Source organism: Hylaeus anthracinus, unplaced genomic scaffold (genome assembly GCF_026225885.1).
Source record: "Hylaeus anthracinus isolate JK02 unplaced genomic scaffold, UHH_iyHylAnth1.0_haploid 11989, whole genome shotgun sequence".
Taxonomy (NCBI): domain Eukaryota; kingdom Metazoa; phylum Arthropoda; class Insecta; order Hymenoptera; family Colletidae; genus Hylaeus; species Hylaeus anthracinus.
In genome coordinates this window covers 13,224,840-13,252,570 of record NW_026534337.1, presented here as the reverse complement: position 1 = coordinate 13,252,570, position 27,731 = coordinate 13,224,840, and the positions used below count along the sequence as shown (strand labels likewise).

Genomic DNA, 27,731 nt, shown 5'->3' with positions numbered 1-27,731 from the left:
ACTTTCCAACTCCTTTTCCGAGCCCTCGTCCCTTTTTCTTCTTCGCTGTAGTCCCTCCCCCATGCTGTAATCGAGTTATATGGCACTACGTTCGATTCGCGATCCGCCTCGTGAAAACCAGCAAGTTTTTCACTGCGCGAGACTACCGGTAATGCTTGGACGATAAAGGCCAGCTCGATGGCGGGGGCCGGACGGATTGGAAAGAGGGACGCAGGAAAGTACGAAGGCAATCTCGTGATGCTGCAAGAAAATACGCATACCGTGGATAACCTTCGCTGATAAATCCGATGAACCGAAGCGAGACGATCAATCACGAGACGTCGCGCTTTTAGGAGACTCGAGCTGCAATTGTAATGTCTTTCTCCTCTTAGTCTTTTTCTGGAAGAGGAAAGCGCGAGAGTGGAGGAATTAATGTATAGTACAAGTTGTTTGCTGTGGGTGAAGAGTTGTGGTATAGTCTGTTTCAAAAGATCAATACAAATGTGTGTACGTGTCCTGTCATTGATCATAGGATCACTTTTGTCGAGTTCCTCTTTTCTTTTCTTTCAACGCACGAATCTCTTCATAATAATAAAAAAAAATAATTCCAAAGTTGTTGCTAAAAGTAACATCACTCGCGTCAAGACTTTTCGCGCGGCACTTCACCCCGTTTCGCTTCCAGAATTTCGGCTCGTATTCCAATTCGCGACGACACCGACGACAAGTCGAAGAACACTTGAACTTTCTAACGTAAAATGCAAGGAGCGATATTACGAGGTAAGACTACGGCCACTCTTTCTCCGCGGTCCGATACGATAAAACTTGGACTATAAATCAAAGCTTGCCCCGGTGCACGGACCCGGGGAATCTCGGATTCTCACATATTTTATTGTTTCATAATAAAAGTTCGCTGCCGTGCCGATAGGAAAGCGAGGGAAACCGGAGTTTGGCGGCCAGGGGGTAGGGATCGGAAAAACCGAGGGAAGAAAAAGGGTAAGGAGAGGTCCGCGCGATAAAGGGTCACGGTGGTCCGGGGTTTACGATCTTACAAATCTGACGGAAAGATACTACCGCTGATTTTCGTCCCTATTCAGCTCTTTTTATGGAGATCCCATCCCGTCGTGCGACGGCGGAAAAGTTCGCGGAGCATTACGCCGTCGATTTTCTCATAAGAAAACGAATCGACCGTTCGGGAAAGCGTTGAACTATCGGGAAACTGGCGGGTCGCGTTGTTTTATCGGGGATCACGCGATTTATGAATCGGAAAATGCGGACGTTGCTGTAACGGTTTTTAATTCTCGCGAGAAATTTCTGATTTATTGGCCGCGCGTGAGTTGAATTTATCGCTCCTTCGTTGTTCGGGGAACTTGTTGTTCAAGAATGAGGGGAGGGGGAGCTTCACTTGTTTTTCGGCCAACGGTTGCGTAAACAAAAGTGTCCGTTTGACGAACGTATATACGGTTCGATGTTTTGTGTGGGTACAATTGTATTATTATACGATGTTATCTACTATACAATTTCGACAAATTTCTTCAATAGACGTACAGGACTGCCATATGGACTGAAATATTTTAAACAACCAAGACAAGAAGAGTCACCAATGGCAATAGCGAACATGCAATCACCCAGACATTCGGTTAAATTAACAAACGAACCAGCCTTTAATTTCCTCCCTGCTTCCCGTATTTAATCGTCGTTATAACAACCCACGCGCCATTTTTTTTCCAAATATATTCCTCCCCAAGTCGCTCCCCAATTTATTCCCACTTAAAACGCGCCCTACGAAGCCAGCGTTTTTCGGCCAGGGGAGATTAACAACTGTGCGATTCGACTATCGTTAAAAATTCAAGAACACCAAAGCCCTTCCTCCTTTGCGTTCGTTACCGATTGTCACGGTTAAAATCGTTTCGCCTTTTACTCGACGAAGACACGGAATGGTTAAAACACCAAAAGGGATTTCCCTATATTCCCGTGGTTCAATTTGTCCCAACTTCGGACGACGGGGGTTGCGCGGGCGCGCTACATACCTAAACCAGCCGGTACATATGTACGCGGACCCTCGCAGCCATCGCTACCAAATTCGCAGCCGACTCCGCTACCAGCGGTAGTAATTGCAGCGTAAACATTTCCCCGGGCGCTGATTGCGAGACTCATTATTTCGGGGAACCTCCAAATCGAGAATCGCGCTCGAGATTCGACGACTCGAAGACGCGCCGCGCGCCCCAACATCCCCGCGGCTCGGCTTGATTAAGGGAGTGGGATGTCTCATTATTGCTCATAATCAACGCGCTACAATGGGAAGAGACACGCCGAGCAAGAAGATATTTCTGAGAATTCGTTCGACCCATCCTGCTTAGGTTCCTTCGCATCTGTCGAGCGACTACGCCGAGTTTGAAGGGCTGCAACAAGCTTGAAAAGTATAGTTGGATTTAGATAAATTTTTTTGTGCAACTGGATATATATTTTATGATATGATTGTTATCTGAAAGGATATAGATTAATAGAGGAGACAAATTTGTCACTTCGTATTTTCGACTTCCCTCTCTCCGTATTCGATCTCCTTCCTTCCTTCCTATAAGAAAAAAATATAAAATTGCGTCCCGAGCGTTGGATCAACGGCGTTTAATTCCATTTACAGTTTCGTTAGCGTTTTGGGGACACGCGCCGCTTACAGTGGCTTACACTTAACCCGTTTAATCTCGTTAGCAGACTCTTTCCGGCTACGTGATTTCAAAATTAAATTGACTCTTCGTTACGCGGCGCGACACGACGAAAAGGACGCTTGGGCTTTTCGAAAGCATAACATTCTGGTTAGCCTGTGGTCCCTGAACGCTCTTTACTTATTTAGCATTTCTTCATTTTTTACATTTCGTTTTCGTAATATACAGTCTGTCTAAGGCTGGCACGAGTGAAGAAGGAACATTCTTTGCGTAAAGTGAAGCAAAAATGTAGAACGAATATTTTTTGTATGAGTGTTCCTTCAGAAAATTAATTTTGAATATGTTTGAGCCATGCGCGGAGTTTACTGCGACTAGGGCGGGGCGTCTGATTATTACTGGCAATTTCTACTTGGGCCGGTGACTGCGAAGAGCTACTATCTGCTGACCAACTCAAGAGCTATTCGAAACATTTTTTAAATGTTATCATAACTGTAACAGGTCTATCAATATTCTTAATAACAAAATTTCATTTAAAATAATTTTTTAAACCAGGAGTATTTTATTCAAAGGGTCCATGTTCTATAAAATGGAAGGCTCAACGAAGACAACGAAATTTATCTTCTGTATTACATATATCCGCAAGCTCTAACAGCAATTATCCCACCTAAATGTTCCTCTGGCACAATACAAGCCTCAAAGCGATCTCAATATCACGTTCCCTGTCAACGGAAGCGAAACAACGGCGCGGAATAGACGAAATCTGCGGAACAAGAGGCGCAATTCCCTCAGTTCTGTTCGTCGCATTTCCATACCTAATGCCCGACATAATGCTAACATCGTCAACGCTCGCGCCCGGCATATACATACATCCCTATCATTTTTTAACACGAATTTCCCGAGAGGTGGCCGAATTACCCACGGCGGCCCGTATTTACCGTGCTTCCTCTGCGCTTTTCAAGAGCCACTCTCCGCCACCGCAATCTTCCCTCGGTGAATCACGAGAATAACGCGAATAACGATCCACCGAGATAATAGAGGGCATCTAGCGCTGGAGAAAACGAAAGGAAAATGTTAAAAGTTATAAGCAGTTCCACGGGTCCACGCTCGGGACTCTCTATACTCGTCAGGTGTGGATAATTTGCGTATCGAAGTCTTCGAAATTTAAACTTCCAGCGCTACACAGGCGCTGTGAAAACTGTACACTCGTTATAAAGGGAGCCATCAACGTAACTTTGAAAAAGTAAGAAGATCTGGCAAGGCTAACAGGGAGAAAAAAATCGTGGGTATCTATCAAGAGGCTAGTTGTGTTTCGACGTGCACGCGCGGTTCTGGTTGCCACGCGGCGACTAGGAGGCCACTTTTCGGGCTTGGCTGATAATAAATTGCCACAATTTCGTGGGTAGAAATAGGACGCGGCTTACATTCGAAATGCCGGTCTGGACCTTCGTTCTACGCCGCTCTGACAAATGCGATACGTGGGTATCGCTTCGAGATCTCGCACACTTCCAAACTTTTGGAAAACGCAGGTGTGAAACAATATTCACGCACCTAAAAGAGAATATTTGAAAAGTATCTAATGCGAGGGATGAATCCTCCTCCAAACAAACTTGAATTTACCAGAGAATAGATAAGCGCGGTCATCCACGATTATCGCGAGAAATAAAGGTATTGCTAAGATAAAAGAAGAAGAGACTGAGCTGTTGGATCGTCGAAACGAGGACCGAAGAGCAACGGCGGGAGGTCTGGTGGCGATGGTAGACGATGGCCGCTCCTAATAGAGAGGGATTCCGTTCAATTATATCTTATGGCGCCGTTCTCGACGGTAATGGCCGTGGCTGCCGCTCATCCCTGCCACGAGGGGCTACGATTTTCGACCGGAGAAGAGGTATCAGGTAGATGGAGGACCTGGTGGAGAGATCGACGGCTGGTCGGAACGGAAAAAGCGTGGGCGGAAGCCCGGTGGCGGGTGACAGGAATGATAGAAATTTATCTCGGGCTGGTGGCGTGATTTTGACCGCACAATGCGGTGTAAATAAAATTGAACGAAGACAAAAGGCCGCGCAGGGGTGGAAAAGTTTTCGTAAACCGTGGCGCAATTTGCCTAGAGGTGGCGATGGGATCCGCTCGACGCGCGAGCTTAGACTCAGTCGCGAGCTGACGGCTGATCGAAAGTTATAATTAATCGTGCCAACGTTGAACGGTTCATCGGGCAACCTGCCGGGCAGAAAACTGAGTTGCGGAAAGATTTGACTGGTTTGATGGGATTGTTGGTGCAATTAAGCACGGTCGAAAATCGAGAATACGAAACTGCACTCCGCTAATAAAGCGACTCGTTGCACGAGTCCGAGAGGTAATGTCGGAAGATCTCGTCAACTAACGCGATTCTCTCTTCCGCGTCAAAATTTCCTATTTTCAATTAAAAGACAGCCGTATCCCGGGGATGGTTGCCGGATTCACTCCACGCTCCAAAAAGTTTCGCGTTCCGAAAGTTGTTTAGCGAAGCGAGAACCTCCCCCGCGTGTTGCGCGCGATTTAGCAAATTCCTAAGTTTCTTTCTCTCGGCTCGTTTGATCGTTAGCGATGAAACATTGAAGTTTCGGCGTCAGATGAATGCATTCATAAAGCAGCTCGACTTAAAAGCACAGTTTCGCCTAATCTTCGTCTATCTTCCTCGGCTCCTGCCCCCCTTCTCGTCTCTCGCTTCCGCTCTACCCCTTTCTGACGACTTAAGTACCTCAATTTGGTTCGTTCGTTTAATCTCCTTTGCACGCGAGGAAAGGGGCTGGAAGTGGAGAGAGGGGAGGAGTGGAGGTTGAAACTCTGCGAGAGAAGATGGTGGAAGCTCAGGACAGAGCCAGCAGGCTGATGCCGACGCAGAGCTGCACGCTAAGCGAATTGCAAAACGTGATAAAGTGCAGTTTGCAGTTCCGCGTATCTCTGATGAAGTCTGTCAACTGTACGGCAAAAAGGAGCCGAGTCAGGCCAAGGAGCTTACATCTAATTAACTGTGATTAATTAAATCCCTTACGCGTTCTCGCTGTTTTCCGCTGCCGGTTGCGTGAACACCCCGTCGAGCTGGAAACAAAGACTTTCCCGGTTCGGATGCGAATGTTATTGGTTACGCGATCCACTGCTCCGGCAGAAGTTCGTTACACTTTTTTCTCGACGTTTCGTGTACAGTAATTGAAAATATCGTGGAAAATAAATTTAATAAGTAAAATAATGTAATAAATATCAAGAGTAATTATGTATATATTGAAACTCTCTAAGAGTGGATTAATTAATTAACAGAAACAGCATCGAGGAAACCTGTTCTCTGGAGTAGAAGTCCGATAAGCCGAACAATTCGAATTCAGTTTCTTTCCTCGTTTACTTAGCAAACGGGGTCGAAAATAATTAATCGGGCCACTCCATTATCGACTATTATCAGGTCACGAAAGCCACGATGAAGCCAGAAGTTCGACGGCTCGGTGTATATAAAATAATGGAACGACATCACTCGAAACTGGGCTAAACTGCGATGAAACTTCTTTCCCATCTCGTCTTTCCCTTTGCATCCTTCCTGCCGTATAAAACTCCCATTAACGCCTTTATTAGCATTGATAATCCAACGAGTCCTAGTTTAAGCGTGCCAAAGAATTCCTTCGAAACCGCGAGAAAGTGGGCGAGAATCGAAAACTTTTCGAGCCGTTTCGTTCGACAAACTTTGCCTGCGGAGCCTCGCGATATCTGAACGCCGACGCCTCTCATAACGAGTCAACGATTTTAGCATAACATCGCCGTGGAATCCGATTATCGTTACCTTTGTTTGCAATTAACTTGTAAACTAGGTAATTTCGTAGCGTTTCGCGATCAAACGTTATTGATCGCATCGAACGATTTCGGAGCGAACTGGAAACACGCGTGACGCTGTATAACGTCTGAATATTCATGGGAAATTTTCATCCGCGCATTCCGAGGAAACGAATAACAGGGAACACGTAGACGCAACCCGAAACGCTATTACCCGTCGACGTAAATCGCGGCGTGGGATTTTCCCGGTGTTTCGAACCAGCTGTTTATTTTAATGTGCATGAATTTTAATGTTACCCTTTGCTGAATATCATCGAATTCCTAAGATAATAAATAACACATGTTCGAATTCTGACAGCTTGAAGAATTTTTTTAGTAACTCCTGATGGTAAACATCGAGCATCTCTTTCTTTATTACACCACCTAAATTATTAAATGTCACAAGTAATCATAAAAATTCCCAAAAAATACAATGAACAATATATATTTCTCCTTTCGTTATCCTAGATAATGCGTCATTAAATGAGTAATCATTCGACCATAGCAGCTTATTAAGCTTAATAAGCTCTGCATGGTCGAATAAATACTCATTTAATTATATTAATACTTAGCCACTAATCTTCAATACGCGCAAAGAATTAAATCTGGATTGTGTATAATATGTAATAACTAGACTGCAACTGTTTATGCATTTATGACAAATGGAGGTATGGGAAAATGCTTGAGGATATACATAAATGCCCCTACGTGTTCCGCTATATTCGATTTTCTTTCGTGCGAGAATTTTCCAAGTTATTATTTAATTCTTCCATACCGGTTTCAAAAGTTTCGCAGTTACATATTTCGGGCACGTCATGGGGAATTTCGTTCCACTGCGTAATGGTGCATTCGGTGGATTCGTGTGCAAAGTTCATACGGTACAGGTCGACGCGAAATAGCGACACAACGGTGCACGGAAGTTTCTGGACGGCCATTAGGAAGCGATGGCTCACCAAGGGAGTTCGATCGCCTCGGAACCACAGTTCCGTGGTTGCTGCTGTAAATCAACAAGTTGATATCCGTTACTTAACCCAACTGAGACCGCATCGGACGAAGTAGCGCATCCAGCGGGCAGATAATGGTCGTCGTGCGCCAATGACGAGATCAATTTTCGAATACGAATATCCAAGTCGACACCTTTCCTGATTATTGGCCATACGAAAGTTCGCGAGATATTCCCTCCCTGTCCATTTTCAAGCAAACAGTTCTACAGACTACGATCAATTTCGAAAGTTAGGAGAGTATAAGTACAAAGTCGTGAAAAATTATCAATAGTGTATCTAGCAAAATTAGACTACGTTGCACTGTGTTGTATTCGGTTACCAAAATGGCAATTTTTCTATAAAAATGCACGTCGATACTTTACGTATAACTAAATTTTAGGGCATTAACTTGTTTACGCCAAGCATACCTTTATGAGTCACGAACGCTTTAAGGCTGGGTCAGGTCTGGTTAGCTTTGATTACAGTCCTTCTATTTTTGGAAACGAAGGGACAGGTGTTTACTTGCGAAGGTATATGTGAGGTTTAAAGGGCAAGCACGAACATCCCTCTAGGGTTTCAGAACTGTCCAATCAATGATTGATAGCCTCCATAGCGGTAATAACAGTAACTCGATACGATATAATTTTGTTCAATTCTATTAATAATCATGCTTTCAGATTTTGAATATCATATTCATCCTATCAAATTAAATATCCTCACCTTTCTCTTTTCTTCGATATAATTCTGTTCAATTCTGTTAATAACCGTGCTTTCACGTTCTTAATTCCATATTCATTCTACCATTATATTAAACATCCTCATCCTTTCTTCTCTTTCAACCGTTATACCATTACACCCATTCGTTATAAAATTGTCAATTATCGAAAATTCGTCCTCGTTTCTTTTAAATCGCGTCGAGCGTTATTTCATTTCGTCGAATACTCCATCCTCGCCGAATATTTTCATCGTTACGCGTTCCTCGCGCGGAGTGTATCGAATATAGCGAGATTGCAGAGCTGTATTAACTGAAAAGCTTGGTGAAATGATTTCACGTGTTCCCCGCGGTATTCACCTGTCAATCCGGCAACGCTGCAATCGCTGTGTGCAAATAATTGCGTAATAATTACGGTAATGCTGTTGTTATTGTAAACGGTGTCCAGATTAACGAAGAAGATTAATGGTTTCGGTTCGTTATGCAGATATTACGAACACGGGTATCGAACACTGTACGCGTTTCGCTGATTGCCGAAGATCAAAACGCGCCGATACATAAACGCCCGCGCGGCGTTTGCGTTTCACGATGAACGCTTTCGAGCGATTTTAATAAAAGCTGAAACTCATGGGGCAGAACCCGGGCGATAGGGTTTTAATCGATTATGGATAAAGCTATACGTTCGAGGAGACCGTAAACGAGAACATCCCAACTTAGGTCACTGGCAACGTGCTTCTGACCTTTATTGGCCACTACTCCGCCGGATAAGCTCGAAGTTGCTCGGCAATAATCGTTACAGGCTGACCTTTTTCAAAACTTCTTAAAAAACCATCGTCGCCTGACGACGAACGGAATAGTCGTACCGCTGATGTCTGCCCATTTCCGTCCCATTTCACTTACTTCCAACGGAGACCAAGCTTTATCTATAGAGACCGTTAAGATGCCTCTAGAACGGTTACGTCACCCATACATACAATTCGAGGGGGTGTAATTATCGGGAATATTGTTAGGATTTTTCTATTTTTATAGTATTAACGTAAAGAGGCCTAGAAATCCGTCTCTTTAATATTTTTATAATTCATAACAAAAATATTTCCTTTTGACGCTCACATTATTCTACATTTATAATTGTTCGTCAATGTGAAAAATAATAGGTAACAAACTCAATCTCAGATTGAAGCCAGCAACGCACCAATCTGTTTCCGAGCTTCGACATTTATAGATGATAATTATGCATTCTTGCGTGGAAATCTTATTTAATTTTGGCGAGGAATACGCTCGATGGCATTATAAAGTAATACTTGGCAGTCTGATGCCCGCTAATTTGCAAACTGAATGGTAGCAAACTTGAATTGAGTGGAATCGCGCAGCGTAGATGAAGATATGGCCTAATTAAATTACTGCTTAGAGCTAATTACAACTTGCTTTCAGTTCATAAGCAGGAATATTAGTTAAGACAGTTGAGGCGGGATAACGTGGCATTTTCCACTTCGAAGAACGTTCCTGTGAATAAATTTTAACCATCGGAATGCACTGCTTACGCCGCGAAGTCGTTGAGATTGTGCGAATGCCCGTTTAAAGTGGAAAGGTAATTTATCGTATTAAATAGAGGGTTTCGTTTACATTAAATTCAAACAAATAAATTTATAACAAGTTTTTATTTTCAATCTGTTATGTAATCGCTCGATAAAAATCAATTGACATTCGCACAAACGACATTACTTTCTGGTCCATTATCTTCAGTTATTACATTACTCGATATTACATTTCAAAAAACATCATGCCTGTTTCCTCTCATTAAATGTATAATATTATCAAAGAAGACCTAAATCCAGGTAGGAACCTTTCAAAATATATTTTCAACGTTCTCGATGAAACCATCATCGTTGCCCCGCTAGCTCGTTGTATTAATTTCGTTTGACTCTGCTGGGACGTGGATAAGACAGGCTCGGCGCTATCAAAGTATCTTCTCGTCGCGCTTCGTATTTTCTGAAACAACCGTTTCCCCGATAATGCGAGCGGAAAATACCTGGCGTCGCTCGAGCGATTACAATTATGCACTCTAACGTGTCCAATGTAAAATTAACGTCGGCTTTCCCCCTCCCGCATCATCGCGCTGAAAGTTCGGTCGGGAACTCCGAATACGTCCGCCCCGGTAATCCGGCGCGAATCCCAGCGTTAGGTTGAGCAAGTGCACCGGAAATTTGCGATCGCGAATTTGCGATTGGCGCGTTAACGAGCGCCTGGAAATTCTAACATTGCGAAATTCTATCGGCGACTAATCGAAGGATTGCAGGATAGGTCCGCGAATCCCTCCCCTGTCTGGCGTGCCGCAAAATCGGATCCCCGTTTATTCGTTTAATTCGTGCGGGGGAAACTGGGCGAACGGACGATTTTCGAAATTGAAACGTGAAAACGTGCTTTTTAATTGACACTAAACGAACGCGTATCCGGATCTATTTTTAAAACGGTCCCGGGGCTAAAATGGCGGATTCGTATAGGGAATCAACATTAATACAATCCTTGTATATTTTGATTTTGGAGAGAATGTTATTGTTATTGGAAAGCTCGTTGGTTTAGATTTGAATTAAATTCATTGAAATTGAAAATTAAATTTTGTATTTGAAAACTTAATATGGCAAAATAATCCACAAACCGAAACATAAACAAGGTGTCAAGGCCGTAAATTTTCTAAGAAAAACTGAATTCAATTTCCGTTCTGCAGTACGTAAACACAGCCGCTATCTGCTAGCTAAAAATAAGGTATTTAATTCTCAACGTTTCCGTGTGTCAGGGAAATCGCATGATCGCAACGCGATTCGCCCAGATGTAGTTGGAGCTTCCTGTTTCTTTCGGTACGGTACCACAGCCACGAACCAGTTTCAACCAGTGGACTCCGAAAGAGGCAATTAACGACTGAATATCTATGAACAAACTTTCCAGCGATAGCCATCAGTGCCAGTATAGGATTGCAATTTACACCGCTTGTTATTGGGTCCGAGTTCAAGAAAACACGGTCGGGAAACGATGCTATCGTGCCGACCGTGAGCACTGTTGCAGAAACTTTGGTCATCTTCGCTTTACCCAGAAGTGATTAGGTTTAGAGCAAGACGTAGGTTGGGGTAGGGTTGAAGAGGGTGGCGTACAAATTGGCTTTACATCTCGTAGATCGTGGTCTTGATTTATTGGTATGCATTTCGATCGGTAATTGGGTTGCACGCACTAAACTGCTTAATCAATAACCTAGCACAATCATCAATCTATAATAATTACAGCGTTACGTACAAGGATAATCTGCGCAACATTGAATAGTGCCTACTCGCGTCTGTTTAGAAGGCGAACATTGCTATACAGGGAAGTCTCAATGTCCATGCCAAGGTACATATTATTTTTAAGATTAAAAGCTGAACATGTGGTCTCAAACTTATCGAGTTGACAAATTTTGTACGTAAGTTATTCAATTCAATCCCTATGTTTGGGTCCTCTTCACAAATGTTCTGATAATTTCTGGTTATAAGATTAAATGTTTATTTATACATGTTCGAATTGGAACTGTAAATCAATTTCTTTCCGCAAGCACAGAGGCACGAGAAACGGAAATTTGATAACAGATTGCAATCTTTAAGATTGTTCTTTTATTTCATGCACTATTCACCCGGTGCATAAAACGTAGATTACGTCTCGGTCGTTAAATCTGTAACAACTGTACAAGTCGTTCGAAAGGGAATAACTGATTCGAAAAATATCAAAGCAAATATTTCCCGTCCGTCGTTAAACAGTTCCTCGGAACGTTATAATTATTAGGAATAATGGTCCTCCGCGGAAATGCTCGCCATTATTTTACTCGATTTTGCTCAGGCAGTCGTTTCTACGCAAATGGTTCTTGCATCACTTTTATGGTGAAAGAACTTTTAACGTTTCCATTCGCGTTTTAACTCCGGCGAATTTCATTTTATACCGTATTGTAATTCTCAATCGATGGGGTGTCCAAATTCAAAGTAGCGGCTCCAATATCGCAGACCGAAATGCGAAAAATGTTTCGATTTTGATGAAACTTGGTATACGGGGATTTTTGGGGTCGCTGATTCTACGTCTGAACTGAAAATTCAAAAATCAATTGTGTGGAATTGGGTAAAACTTGTTTACCCCTTCGGTAGGTGTAACTTTCGTATAATAGATTACGTTACTTGGATGACGATCATCGTCTTTACTAAGTTTCATTCGGAAACTCGAGTTTGCGTACTTCCCTTATCAGCCTGTTGCTGTTAGAAGGGGAGGGACTGGTCGACATCAAAGTCCTCGATCGTTTTGCATCGCGAACCTCTGTCGAGTTCATAAATGCGACGATACTCTCGGTTTTCGCGTCGGAGTCCACATTAACGGGGACAAACAAACGTTCAGAGGCATCGTCCAGTTGACGGAAGGGACTCCAAAGGTGCGCAGAGGGACAGACGAAAACAGAGGAACCGGGGTGGGCAAAAGACAGAAACGACTAAGGTTTGAGCCATATCCATTTACAAGTTTCAAATCGTTCTGGCGGCCTTTTGAAAGAAACCTTTTACCATTCTCAATAGACGGTAAAATTCTGAAACGCGCTTAGCGGCAGCGTGGCTTTTAAACGTTAACATGGCCACTGGTACAATGGCGAGGTCGCATTATGCTCGTGTGTCGAGGGGCCAGGGAAGGACGAGGAGGGAAAGGCAGACGAGAAGGAGCAACGACGAGGACGAGAGGAAAGGCGAAACGTGGAGAACAGCGATGGTCGTGGAACAGAGAAGAATTGCTCTCTTCCGTCAACGCCCGCTGCTCGGAGCCATCAAGTTCCATTTTTCCTCTCGTCAAGAGAATTTAACCCTAGAATGAAAGTCGCTAATACTTATCCAACTCAGTCCTGAATCTCGAAATGTCGTTCCACGCTATTTCCTTCGCTCAACCGACGGCCATCCAGTCTTCTGACCGTAACATCAGATAGAAACCTCGAATTCCAGTTGACAAAACGCTTGTATCCTTGATGAAGATTTGTTTCAATATCCAAGAAAATATCGTTTACAGGTTATTGATAGGACGAACATCAAATATTCTGATGAATTAATTATTCCGGAACATCTAACGGGACGAAACATGGTTACCTTCTAGGAAACTGATACTTTGCAACTTCAACGCATTCCGTAAAATATTTTCATTCGATTTGCCATGCTGGCCGATAAAGCCAGCTATAATTCTTCTGGGTAGGGAGCAAGGTAGCGTAGAATAGTCAGATAACCGACACGACTCCAGTAATTTTGCACCGAGCTGGACCGTTTATGGATCATTTAAGGAACTCTAGGAAGGTAAGAGGATAAGAGAGCACCTCCATGGGAAGGAGGTAAAGGATATTTCGGGGTGTTTTTTATTGAAATGAGCGCATCTGGCGTCCAACGAGGGGTCGGACAGCTGAGAACGCACTTTTCCCTGTTCCTCGTCTATCCCTAACCCTCGACGAGGGTGGTCGGCGAGCAGTTTACCTCCTTCCGTAGCGAGGATGGTGCTTCCGAGACCCCAACGAGATCAGACCACGGAAATAAATCCCCTTATGAAAATTCGAACTCGGGGGCCACTTTTTCTTTTAAAATTTATCGGTCTCCGCGCGGATCGCTGACCGCGCTGACCTCGCCTCCGGAGGCTCTTCGAGTTATCCCGTCGTCGAGGCTCTAAAAACGCGTAACCCTCGACCGACCATTCAATACGTTTCACCGGCACATGGTCCCGCGACATAATCGCGTTTTATCGAAGATAAAAGTAAACGTTCGGTTTACCGAATGGGGGATAATAATATTTCTAGTGCGCGTAAAGTGGCACAAACGACTAGACGGAATATAATGTTTATCTATTTAGGTTCGAGGAGGTTCCACAGTAGAATATTCTTCTATAACTTTAAAGTTATAGAACGTTAAACACGCGAAGACCTGCCCACTTTTACAAATAATAAAAGTACAAAGCAACAAGAAAAATTGTGACTACGCTTCGTGCTTGATTCCAATTTCGTTCAACGTATATATCGCTCTGTCATAAAACTGAAAAAGTGGACGAGAAAAAGAAGTATAAAATATATATACACACTGCTGCAACAGCTATTTTACAACCAGAAGGAAATAAAAAGGAGAAGAAAGAGGCATCCAAGGGTGCTTTAGTCGTCGAATAAGTTTATAAAATATCCATACACTGGCGTGCATTATTCTTCCATATTAACAAGCGCGTACTTCCATAGAAAATTGTATGTCGACTTTCCAGTCGAATTCGTCCGATCGACAGGGGAAAAGTCACCTTTCACGGTCGATACGGGAACCTACTTTGGCGCGACGAGCGCTATCGAGGTCTTTAGCGCGAGCGAAATTTACGTAACAATGTAATTTCATTTCACGCGCAGCCGAGAACGCTATTTTACACGGGTGTCGGTCCTATTATATATTCATGCGATATTTCGCATACATCGTATCCGAGGGAGACGCGCGTACCGCGCGGACGTCGACTTTATTTCCTGCGAAAAGTGACTCGAAGGACGTGGCTCAGCGTGAACGGTCTGTCATAACTTTTTAATACCTCCTGAAGGAGGACGACTTTGTAGTAAGCCGGAGGATATTAGAGTGTAGCTTTAAAAGACGAATAATATCGGGTACGGTGAATACCTCGGGTCCTTGTCTCCTGGACTTGTGTGCACGACCCGGTAGACTTCCAACAGGAAGTAGTTAAATGTTACCGGTGTCAAGGCTCGGCCTTTGTGAGGAGAGAGTGCTCGGTGCTGCGCTGAGTTAGCTGACTGGCAGAGTACTATAAATTACATAAATGAAGTAAGCCCCTTCCTCACTCAAACGGACGTCTTGCCAAGTTTATAACTTAATCACTCGTGCTTTTCATGGCGGTGTGGGAGCTTAAGGGTCGAGGGAACCGGGGGTAGATAGTGTAAGTTCCGAGAGGTGTCTGTAAAGGAAAGAGAAGGCGATGCGGGCAAATAAAAGGAGCACCGCACGGCAAAGAATTGAATAAGAGCGACGAAACGAAGAAACAAGTCCGGATAATTGAATCCGAACGCGTTTTACTTCACCGTTTTACTACCGCCGTTGCCCCTTTACGACGGCGTTCCGTTATTCGGATGACGACTGCTGGATATCAGCGATTAAATCCGACGTAATTCGAGATTAGGTTTGTGGACGCCACTTTAGTAGAGCCTGGCCACTTTTGTGCATGCGTCCGGATAATTCAACGCTGGGTCTTGTACGTACATAAGTGGACGATGGAAAGGTTAAATGGAAGCAAAATATGGAGTGGTGAGTTCGCGAAAGCAGATAAAATACGCGAGGAAGGTCTGAATTTTCAACTTTTCCGTGACTGCTTTTAAAATAATTTTGTTGGGAAATTACTTGAGAGTTTAAAATTTTTACTTTTCTTGCGGGAGACTCTTAGCAATAAACTGTCCAAATTTTGGACGCTTTTTTGTCTCCTCTAAAATTCGATCCGACGCGATTCTGCTGCCCACGCTATAAATAAACAAACAGAAAATGTGAATCGAAATCGATCGACGCTAATTAGACGAGCAAGCCGGCCCGAAAGCGTCCGCGACGAGGCGTCTCGCCGACTCCCCCGATGTAATTTAATCCCGGCGCACTCGTTCCATTTCCGGTGTAAAATTTAAGAGACCCAGGGCGGCGGGGGTGGGAAGAAACGCTCGAAGAATCGCGAGAGCTGTCGACTCGCATTCGACTCCGGTATCCATCGGCTGTGTTTAATTACGAGTCACCCGGCGTAGTTTCGCTCGCAGACTGCTTCAGCACGGAAGCACTAACTCCTGGTTATCTTAAGCGACATCGCGCGCACTGGATTCGTATAACTCGCGCCCGCCCGGATAACTTGAGCCTGAATTACTACACCGCGCTGGAGACAGCGCGGCAGGGGGATAAAGCGGGGGTAGGGCGAGATTAAAATCACCTGGAGACCAATGCAAAGTTTTTAATAACCCTTGATGCTTGATTAAGTTATGACTCTTTGCCGGCTCGTCGTTCCTCTTTCTCTTGTTCGTCTTCGAGCGAAATAAATTTCGAGCAGAAATGCTTAGACCGCGCTCGAGTGGAACGAGGGTGGAATGGGGGGAGAGCACACGGTTACGAAGGGACGGTAGGGAAGGAAGCAGAAACTCGTCCGACTCCGCTGAATTAATGGAAGATCCGGCGGGATAGTTATCTCCGCGGGAGAACGCATGGAAGTTACGTTAACTTGGACGTTTTTAAGCTCGGTGAATTACGGCGAATAAAGGGCGTCCGTCGGAACTCGGCAACGTATTTAAAGCATCGGTTTAAGATTCATTTGGATCCGGTTACTTCTGTAGCGTTAACTAGAAAGGGAGAACTTACTTACCGAATGATAGTTAGATAGTAGACCGAGTGTTTTTTGTAAGGTTTTTAAAAAGTGGAAAATTCTGTATAACAGGGAGAGTAATTCGTTTTGAATCAGGCAATTTTATTAAATATACTCGTTAAGTTTGTTAATGGATGATCAGAATTTTATCCGTTGTTCTTTAACACACTTAAATTATTTAATCCTCGTATATTTAAAAATTAATTCTATAGTAAGTTAAGAAACACAAGTCATTTGTGAATCAACCTCAACAGCTCGAGCACCCTCTATAAATAATAATACAAGACACCCCTTCTTTCTGTTCCAGGCTTCGGCTTTGTCACGTTTCAAAGCGAGGACGTGGTCGACAAAGTCTGCGAGATTCATTTCCACGAAATCAACAACAAAATGGTGAGTCGCCCCAGTCTCGACAACAAAGCCTGTTTGTCGAATGAAGAGAGAACACTCTCTCCTCACTACGTGCCCGCAGAGGTGGTATCAAACGGTATTTGCCTTCCGCTATCCGTCTGCGGATACGGCGTCGAGTGGAATTAATTTTCCGTATAATTGAGAAGGGCTGGCCGTGGTTATTTGCATTTGACACGCACGCACGTGAGCACACGTACGCGCGTCCATAGGCGAGTAGATCATACACGGAAGACGAAAAGCGGGTTCCGGAGAGGGAAAGCCCGTTGTAGCGGAGATCGCGCGGGTCCTACGGTAATAGACAGTTCTGTTTGTCGTCTACTACCACCGAAATTTCGCTGACGCCGATCAAGGATTTACCGGATGCCGCTTCTCGTTACCCATAAATCCATCGCCTGGGTGCTCCAGGTTCTGTCAATAACCTTCGAACACCCCTATAAGGCATTAGCCACTTGCCGAATGAAACGCCCTTCTACCGAGAATGGTAGTTTCTCATTCGCAATAATTATCCTTAATTACGCTAGTTAGATGAATGATCTTTGCGGTTATAGAGTTTGCAATCTCATGGTATAAACGATAATAGAGACTTTAACAGCGCCCCTACATGTATGCGCCATACGAAAATGAAACATGGCGTAGGAGTGGATAAAATTGTGGATAAAATTGAAACGCTTCAGTTGTGGACAATACTGAATGCAAGGACTCACTCGCGCTATCGACTTTCCCTAGCACAAGAGAATAATTAAGAAGTGTCCCTTTAATTAAAAGATACGAGCTTATGCGAGAGCGTATGTGTAATACGAAGCACAAAACTTGTCCCGACATCGTAGCATCACCAGTAACGCCAGTCGTGTAACAGGCGCCGTATGGTGCGCGGGCTGAATCCGCAGAGACTACTCGCAGCCAAATGCTGTGAGTACGTCGCGTACAAAGTTAGAAAAAAATCTCAATCAATTCTCAGCTCTCTATGACCAAAACTATGTTAAGCTTCCAAAGAAATTTACCAAAAGAACCATAGACAAAGTGAAAATAAATACAGCAAAGCAAAATTGACGTCAGCATACCTACTCCTTCCACTAGTGGTATCGTAACACCTAAGATAGCACGAGTGAGTCTCGAGGGAGGGCACCACTGATGATCCGTTTCCATTTCAAGGTCGAGTGCAAGAAAGCACAGCCGAAGGAAGTGATGCTCCCGGCAAACCTGGCGAAGACGCGAGCGGCCAACAGAGGCACATACGGTGAGTTGGTGATGGTCGCGACACCCACCCCCACCACCTATCGTTACGCGCCGTATCCCCTACCGACGGCCGCTGCAGCGGCTGCACATGCAGCTGCAGCAGCCTCCGCTGGCACTCCCCACCACCACTTGCTCGCCCCGATAGTCGCTACCGCCGCACCAAACGCGGCCGCTACCTACCAGTACGCAACAGGCGCGACCGCTCCTGCGGCCGCAGCCGCAGCGACCACCGCGGCCGTCTACGACGTCAAGAGGGCGCTTGCAGCTGCGGCTGCGGCAGCGGCTGCAGCCTCCTACAGGCCTCATCCGGTCGCAGCCGCTGCTGCTTCGCGGGCCGCCACTCTCACTTATTCCATGAGCGACCTGTTAGGTGTTCAGGGTTTGGACATGGGAGCCGTCTACCATCCGATACCCACGATTGGTCTATGACCGACGATCCTGACGCCCCTCTCGCGGCCTCAGTAGTATGCGTCAGGGGTGATCGTTCTGCGTTCGAGTTTATTAGCTGTCTGTAGTAAAAGGTTGAAGAGGATGCCCCTGAATGAACTGTAGACTTTGACGAGTAGCTGGTTTGAAAAAGATTGTTTAGGTATTGGTCAGGTTTCGGCATCGGTAAACTGATGACATGTTATTATTGTGAAAATGTGATTTATGGGGAATTTTTGTCGCGGTTGTCATTCAGGGGCGTAACTCTTGGAAACGGTACAGTTACTCATTTCATAGGGACCAGAAGTGGTTCATTCGAAACTTTTAAACAAATTTCGCTTTAAACTAAAGTAATTCCTAGTCGACGACCCTTTAACTTCAACGTACTTACAATAATTCGCAAATATATCATTCAACGAAGTCAGAAGTGTCTTAATAGCAGAATATTAAAATGAGTAACTGTATTTGCGCTCTTCCTTCCTTGTAGATCGGCTCGATCGTTGGTGAAGGTGAAACGCAAAACGTTGTAGGAACGTGGAACGAATTTTTATTTTTGTTACCACCGCACTGGAGACTCGTGGTAATGGTTCAGACGTGCCAAGAATCGTTAGAAATTCGATAGCGTAGATATTAGTAGCGTCTTCGTTGGACGGAATTTTTGACAAATCAATGCAAACGGTGGGCTCAAATTTTGTTCGATACCTACGGACTTGGACGGCATATTGGTATCCCGTTCACTCGCGCAACGACAGTATTCCTTAGCAGTATTCAAATACGAAAGACTTTACATTACCATATTTAACATAATCGTAGATGACCATTTCAAACGGGATACCGCGTGCCTTTCTACGGTACATGATGCATTCCTGGATTAGGACTCGACGTCGCCTTCGTTTTCCAGAAAGTATTAGCGTAAACTGCATTGCTGTTGATTTCCCACCGGGCGTAGAAGCAGATCAAAGACATATCGACAAAGTGCAATAAAGGTAGACTAGACGGAACCATTCCTTTTATTCCTTAGATTCGAGTGTGGGAATGATGAAATTCTCGCGAGACTGCTCGGGAAGCTCAGTTCAGTAAAAACTGTGATCGTAGTGAGAGTGAAAAGATGATGAAAAAGTATAAAGTCACGTAGCGGATCATAGGTATGTTCGACAGAACTCGGTTAGTCACCTATGGGGCCTCATTTGTCTCGTAGCCAAAGAGTAGTTATTATAGCAACGAAACAAAACGAATCGCAAAAGACTGGTAGTGATTTTTTCGTAGTCGATTAGAAAGGCAAACAAGTAGGACAATAAGAAGAAAAGTGTTCAAATTTAGAAAGAGACGCAAAACTAGTTCGTTTCGGTGAGCAACGCTCGGCAGCAGGTTGTCGATACATCGAACACCCCTTCCCTCCGGTGAACGCGTTTAATTTCGTTTCTTCGTTAATTGGAACCTCCGATTACCAGCGGAATCGAATTCAGAATAATTGACAATAATTATACCGGTGACGTTCGATTCAGGATCCTCGACAGTCAATACAGTTCCTTCCAACTGTTAACGAAGGAAATGCTTCGAATCGAGAGGCACTTCTCACTCTGGTGTCTTCAGAAAAAGGGGAATTTTTTTTTGTCGCATTTTTTGAAAGTGTAGTCTGTAGGATGTACCTGTAATGTAATTTGATTGGATAATTTGTAACATTGAAACGGGTAGTACGATATAGCACTAGAGATTAGAATTTGGAAGAAAATTTGAGACTCGCACTGAGGTGGAATAAGTACTTACGCAGAAATGAGAAGATAGCTAGTCTGATTGGTAAAAGTATGGTCTCTAAGATTTCACTGTAGAATTCTATAGTATAATCTAGATCATAATTTTCGCGGAGAGAAGGGGTACGGAAGTATGCGAATAGGAGGATACCAAGAGTCAGCGACTAGACGGTGGTGTTCGGATACCTTTCGAAAGAAGAAAAAAAAAAAGATACAAATTCCTGCCTCGAACGACTCGCGTTCGCGACAAAGCACACGTCAATTTACACGTAGGTTTTAGACAAGCTCGTGGCGAGTCCGAGCGAAGCTTTAAGGTAGAAGAGTCGCCGGCTCGTGGAGCCGAAAGAGTCGAATTTCGAACGGCAATCGGGGGAAGGAATCGACGACGGTGTTCGACGGGGAACTGGGTCTCGAGTCGTCGTCGTCGACCATTCTATTTTCCGCGAAAGCGAGGGTCGTTCGCTCGATCTTCGAGAGTGCGGGGGCGCCCTGTCGTCGAGATCGCAGATTGCGAGGATCTCGTCGATGGGAAACGGGGAAGAGATGAAAGAAATATATATATATATACACATTCCCCAGGTAGCGGCACGCAGTGTATTGTTCCGTGAAGGAGGTGAATTTCTGATTTGTCGCCCAAGCATAAATAACGACGCGAATCGTTGAATGGTGGAGGCGGATAGCGCGTCGGGGGCGCGCGGCAAATGGTCGACGATAAGCATTTCTCATTCGTCGCGCCTTTCAGAGTATTTTTCGCAATGAATTTCATGAAATTTCATAATGTCGAGAAAAGAGAAATTAAGAAAAAAAAAAAATGAAATAAAAGAAAGCAAACCCGCTCCAAAAAAAAAAAAGAAAAAGATACGGTTGTACACGTTTGTAAAGAAAGGATGCGAGGTCGGAGCTATCTATACGTATAGAAATCCGTGCACGGATCTTTATACGTATATATTGAGAGTACACGTACGCATATAATTAACCTATATATAATTATATGATCATACGTACCTAAACGGAGAAAGGGACTTGATTACAAAAAAATGAAAACAAAAGAAAAGAGGAGAGAAAAAAAAGTGAAAAAAAAAAATTTGATCCATTCTAGATAACGGCAGACTATATATATACATATATTATATATTGTTTTGTATCTATGTAATTTGGTAAACGTCGTATAGTATTTGATATTGATATCGATATATATTTTGTGAGAGGCGCATTAAAACCTACTAGTTTTTGTAATAGACCTACCGGTATACATATCGAAGCATATCTATATCTCTATCTTATACATATCTAGGTAATTAGGTAAACTTTTATGTTGTTACAGACCTTAGTTTATTTAATGACATTTTTTAGGCGATCTAGGTTCGAATTAGTTAGAGCGAATAATTTTTGATGAAATTACTATACTATGTATACGTTCCTATCATTGAGACTACTAGTTAACTATAGCTTTTTGGGAAGTCACTATGATACCGTTAGTTTAGAAATATACTTTAGGTGTTTCTTCGTGGGGGACCTCGAGCCTCTCCCTCTAGTCGACTTCATAAAATTCTCTAAAATTTCATGATTACTTCACTCATGAAAGCGAAACTAAAGTTGAACCAAATATTAATTTGCAATGGAAAACGTCTCTTACGAGTGAGACGAACAGAGAAACGTAGCGTCTTCCACGAAGAATTCATCCTATCAGCGGCTTCAAAGAGACCTATTACAATGTACCTATTACTTAACAAGCTACGTTACATAGTACGTTTATATTACGTTACACGTAATATTATACCTCTCTATAGGGTATATACTAAATATATGTCGTGCGTATACCCGTCTATACCTTGAACCCTACACCCTACGGTAAAAAAAAAAAAAAACAACTCATACACCCCCACCCCTTTACCCGCCCCGCCCCAAAAACTACCTATTACTCGTTATATAGTATTTAACTCTTCTAAGCTATATAGCATCATTTACCTTAATAATAATGCGTGAGACGTGTGTCCTAGAAAGTACGTACTTTGCCCGAGAGGCTCAACAGTGTCAGTTTCGTAAGTAGACCAGATCTTAACATGCGGTTATTATTTCTGTTCACCTTTGTAATGCTTTGTTGGGCCGGATTTTGGTTGTACGGGGAACGCAGCGTTGCGCACGGACAACAACGATTGCAAACGAAAACGTGAAAAACAAAAAAAAAAAAAAAAAGAAAAGAAAAGAAAGAAAGGAAAAAACACCGGGGAAAAAAGAAAGAAACAGACGAAATAGTATGTTCGCGTCCCTCGTAAAATTGACGGGCGCAACGCGCGAGTACGAAACGGAACGAAAGAAAACAGAAAAAAAAAATGAAGAGGGGAGAAATATATACATATATACATGAAAAGAAAAGTAAATAAAAAAAAAAAATAAGTATTTGCGTTCCTTGGCAAACGTTTTTTTTTTTCGCAACATTCTCTTTCTCTCTCTTCGGAAATATCCAGCGAAGAAGGATCACAGAAATAGCTGTACAATTCCGATAGAGTAACTCAATGGGATTCCACGTTGCCAAAGCTATCGATGTGACGTAAATGTTAATCGAGCGGCAACTCGATCGTAAACTCGAGCGGAACGAGCTTTATACGCTCCTCGAAACTGTAAGGGACTATTAATGTTAATGTCGTACGTAAACGTCTGCTTTACGTGAAATCGATTTGTTGCATCTGAGAAAGTACACGTATATTATTATTACTATTATGATTATTATTATTATTAATCATTACTATTATATATACATACGTACATACGCGGAATATAGCTATAATGTCAGTTGTGCACAGACACAGAATACGTACACGTTGCAATATGCACGTTGCAAATATTTATATAAATGAATGAATAAGAAATAAATATATATATATATATATATACATATACATACACATACATATTATATATATACACACATAACTAAATATCTAATTTATGAAACATCAATTTACTTATTATACACGCAAATCGATATATCTATTATCGATACGACAGCAAAATTAATGGTGTTTAAATAAACACGAGATAACGCACGTGCGGAAGTTTTTTTCATTGTCGTTCGGACGGATTTTGGGAAAGAAAGCAAAGTAGAAAAGAACTAAACAGAAACAGAAACAGAAAACGATGTCACGTGAAATGATAAAAGTTGTTGCGTGCTTGACGTAATCAAAACCAGCCCGGTAGAAAGACATTAGGTACGGAATCACTAATACTATTAATATGTATCAGTGTATCTTAATGGCTAGAATAAACGCTCTTATACTTTTCCATCTGCGTATATTGTGAGAGCAGCGTCGATATGGACACTAGAATAGTGAATCAGTAGTGTAGTAATTGTGGTCGGTGTTTTTTTTCAATATTGTATCGTCGATATCAATGTGGTAGTGGCGTCGATAATGTGCCACGTGTTTCAACGAAAGAAGTACGATCAACATTGTTCATTTCGTTCCGAGACAAATTTCAATTGAGGTAAATGCCCTAATTATCGGTGATAATTTCATGTCGAATTTAGGTGCATTTGTCTTACGGTAATCCAAGAATAAACAATTGCGCGTCAATTACTTCACGGGAAATCTGTTTCCACGAGAGAGATTATTTAAATTTCGTCTTCTTCGGGATCGCAGGGCACATTACCGACCCTTAGTCGATATCTAATAAGCTACATAGTCAGCCTAGCAATTATTACTTAACGGTAAATGATTAACCAATACCTTGAAGGCTACAATAACCATAGATCATAGGAGGGTTTATTTTGTCGTAGATTGGAAACACCTCGGCCGCGCGTAGTTACTAGTACCTTGTCACAGAATTTAGTCGATGCGCTACATAGTCGATGCGATATACATCTATAAATAGTCAGAATCTTAGTTGTGTGGTCTTTTCAATTAGTATAAAATTATGAAATTTCATGGATGCCTTACTTTCTCTCTCTCTCTATCTCTCTCTCTCTCTCTCACTATTCTACTCTTCTCCACACTCTCTCTCTCTCTCTACTTTCTATGTTTTCCTTTCTCTCTGTCTAACCTAGAAGGCTTTTAATCCTAATTTCTTGTTTCAATCTTTGTTTTTCTTTTTTTTTTTTTGTTTACCCTTCTCTCATTGTTTGAACCTAGTCATCCGTTACACAAGAACCGTCTATTCCGACGAATTTCTGCAACGCTTTGCTTCATATTTAACTTGTCTCCATGTACATATCTTAATTGTGATACGCATACCTTGGCCTACGCGAAGAACAGTATTGCGCACGATACTTCTCCAAACCAGACACGCAAGCGATACAATAATACACACAAAATAATACATTCAATAATTTACGATTTCTTTCATTATCATTGATAGTTACTCTCTGTCCACGCTCTCTCCGTCTCAAATCGCCCAATACTGTTCTATCGTGCTTAGTTGCAGAAATTTCTTATTGAGACTTAAACGATCATTGCACTAACCGATGTGAAAAGTAAATGAAGGGAAAAGAATGATACTGAGAAAAAAAAAAGAGAACACAATTTTAACCGTTTTTATTCATCCGAACCCGGTATTAATGTAATCTGTTTTTCCTTATAGATTTTATGTGGTCCCTGGGAGCATTACCTGATGGTGAGTATGAAATATGCACGAAACACGTACACCAAAACTACTACGATGTCCAGTGAACATGTCCACCGTTTCGTAACACGTTTGACGTAAGACTATCTTTGCAATATTCACGCGCCGATCAATCACAAAGGAACCGGAAGCCATCGTGCTCGTTGGCTGCATAGTTCGAGTCAGCGGGATTCGTGCATGATTTACGAACGACCGACAACGTCCACTCGTTTCATTTGTTCCGCCCGTGCAAATATTCGCCGGCGCAAAGACACATCCGATAGTTAACGTAATTATCCGTCTGATACCTAACTCGTCACGCGCTCTTCGATGTCGCGCGGCAGGAATACGTAAATTGCTTTGAAAATACGAATCGCGTCGAAATTTAATTAAAATATTATAAGCGAACGTGCACGGATTATTGACTATGCAAATCACGAGGACGGTAATTTTATCGCTCTCCTAATTGAAAATATTCTACTGAATATTACCGGTACGTAGTCGGGAATATTTAATTCGTTCAATTTTACATGAGAGTACGGCAGAGAACGTACACCAACAGGGGATTCTTTTGCTTTTGACTTTAGTTATTTGTCACCTTATGGAAACAAATAAAATTTGTAACTTTGATTGCGAAATTCATGCATCGTTATAAAAATATGTTGAAGGTGCAGAATGCAATAGATACTTATTATTTGTCAACAGTTTCAAGTATTCTTGATAATATTTAAATAAAAGGAATGATCCACAGAGAATCCTATAATTCGTGATATCTGAAAGAGGACGGTTTTTCATACGGAAATAAATCAAAATCTTAGGAGAAAATTTTTCTATACAATAATTTCTACTTTCATATTCAATGCAACTCATTATAAAGGATCATCTTATATTTCGTATTTATTACTGTACAATTAGAACCTGAATTCTATCCTTCTATAAAAGGATATTCAAACGAGTAAGGGAAACGTTGCTCGCTTTCATTTTAAATTAAATTAAATTAAATTAATTTCATTCAAAAACGAAGACTCATATAAAACTACCATTCTCCTCGTTTCGCCACGAATTACAGGATCTTTCATAGAGTGACAAAGTAGCCTTTAAACAGCTACAGCATTTCATTATAACTTCCAAGCAGCAAACTAATTCATACTAAAACCGTACAGTAAGTGGACCCGCAGGTTTATCAGACGTCATCGTAAGACCTCGTGCATACATTCGTCCGTAAAACTTCCTCGTCAAACTTTACAAGGACTCCTAATGTCAATATGCAATAGAAGATTAACACGTAGCGATATTAAAATAGATGCTTAAATATTGACTATCCTTGTGAATACCAAAGGAAGAGTAGTACCTAACAGTTCGTAGATCATCCTTTTGATCGACAGAGCAACGCATTAAATGACCCGGTTTTCAGTTGCTCTACCAACCAAAATGATCCACCTTCTTCGTTAAGTACTCGAGGACTATCGAGCAAAATAAAAAAAAAACAATAAAAAAACATGTCGTTACCATTATTAACACATTGTTCTGATCTGTTCACAGGTTTCCCAGCGGCGTACGCGGCATACGCGGCAGGCCGTGGCTATTCTGGGTACCCTAGTTTCGGACTGCCCTACCCGACAGGTAACCACCTTAGCCTTAACCACCTTAACCACCATAACGCGGCCCACATCGCGCCCTTGAACCTGAACTTGAACCTCATACAGGCGCAGCCTGCCCCCCACCATAATCCGCCTACACCGACACCGCTCTTTTACCATCCCAATTTGGACCTCTACAACGCCATGCCTCTGTGAACTAACTTGTTATAATTAATAACAACTCGACTCGAGCTATGCGCACACTCTAACCCATTGCTACACCGCTAACTGTGCTCTCGCTGTCGCTACCGTCGACAATATCGTCGAGAATCGATCCGAATCGACCGTGTACGCGCTGGTGTCGGACGAACTGGTCCAGCATCGACCATCGGCTGATATCAGCCGAAGCCAGGCTGGTTCCAAGGAGAGATCGTCTCTGAACTATCTCTCTCTCGCGAGCGCGCTTGTAACACACGGACCATCGTCGGAGCCTTTGTTTCGAGAACTGGGTCCCTCCGACCGAAACTTACCCAGGAACAAGGGCTCCGTCGCGACGTGTAACGCGGCAGAAACTTTCCAAAGATGCAGATTACCCGCAAAACTCGCGCCCGATTTCCCGGGATTCGTGCTCCTTCGTAAACCAACCTCGCCGCGACCCGAAAATCGCGACGGGACGAACATCATTTTTTCACGAGAAGACGTGCTCCACTGGTCCAGGTTAATTTGCCTTGCGTTGTTCTCAAGGATTTTTGGCGTTTTGGGACACTCTTCGCTGAGATCATCCTCTTTGGTTCATTCGAGAAACTAGAATTAATTAACTTAGTTTCTTGGCTAGATTATCGAGTGAAATCTTCTTGAGTCCTACGGTGGGGTTCTCTTCATGTAAACTGTCTGGAAAGCAAGTAATCTATGAGGAATTCGTGAGTAAAGGCTAGGTCACGTATTATTACTTACTGATACCCTACCTTGAGACGCTGAGAGTAACTATTTTGGAAATTCCTAGCTAGAGTATCGGTAACTATCAATACCTGATGATTAATTTCTCAGAAATTACTGTATATGCTTGTTAGATAATCACCCTTATACTCTATGAAAAGGACTCGATTCCAAAGGTAAAAAATTCCACCTGACGGTGCTTGTATAACTCCAACCAACAAAATTAAATATTTTGAGAAACAAAA

The 27,731-nt window shown here is 42.8% G+C and overlaps 1 protein-coding gene across 5 annotated transcripts in view; it reads left to right on the top strand.

The window, feature by feature from the left end:
* Positions 1 to 27,731, top strand: part of LOC128887580 (RNA-binding protein Musashi homolog Rbp6) — a 314,695-nt gene that overhangs the window by 230,690 nt on the left and 56,274 nt on the right. For all 5 annotated transcript variants that reach the window (XM_054143620.1, XM_054143624.1, XM_054143623.1 and 2 more), the window contains 4 exons: positions 16,861 to 16,943; positions 18,114 to 18,198; positions 24,950 to 24,982; positions 26,513 to 26,593. In XM_054143620.1, the coding sequence (XP_053999595.1) occupies positions 16,861 to 16,943; positions 18,114 to 18,198; positions 24,950 to 24,982; positions 26,513 to 26,593 (282 nt within the window). The remainder of the gene's footprint in view (positions 1 to 16,860; positions 16,944 to 18,113; positions 18,199 to 24,949; positions 24,983 to 26,512; positions 26,594 to 27,731) is intronic.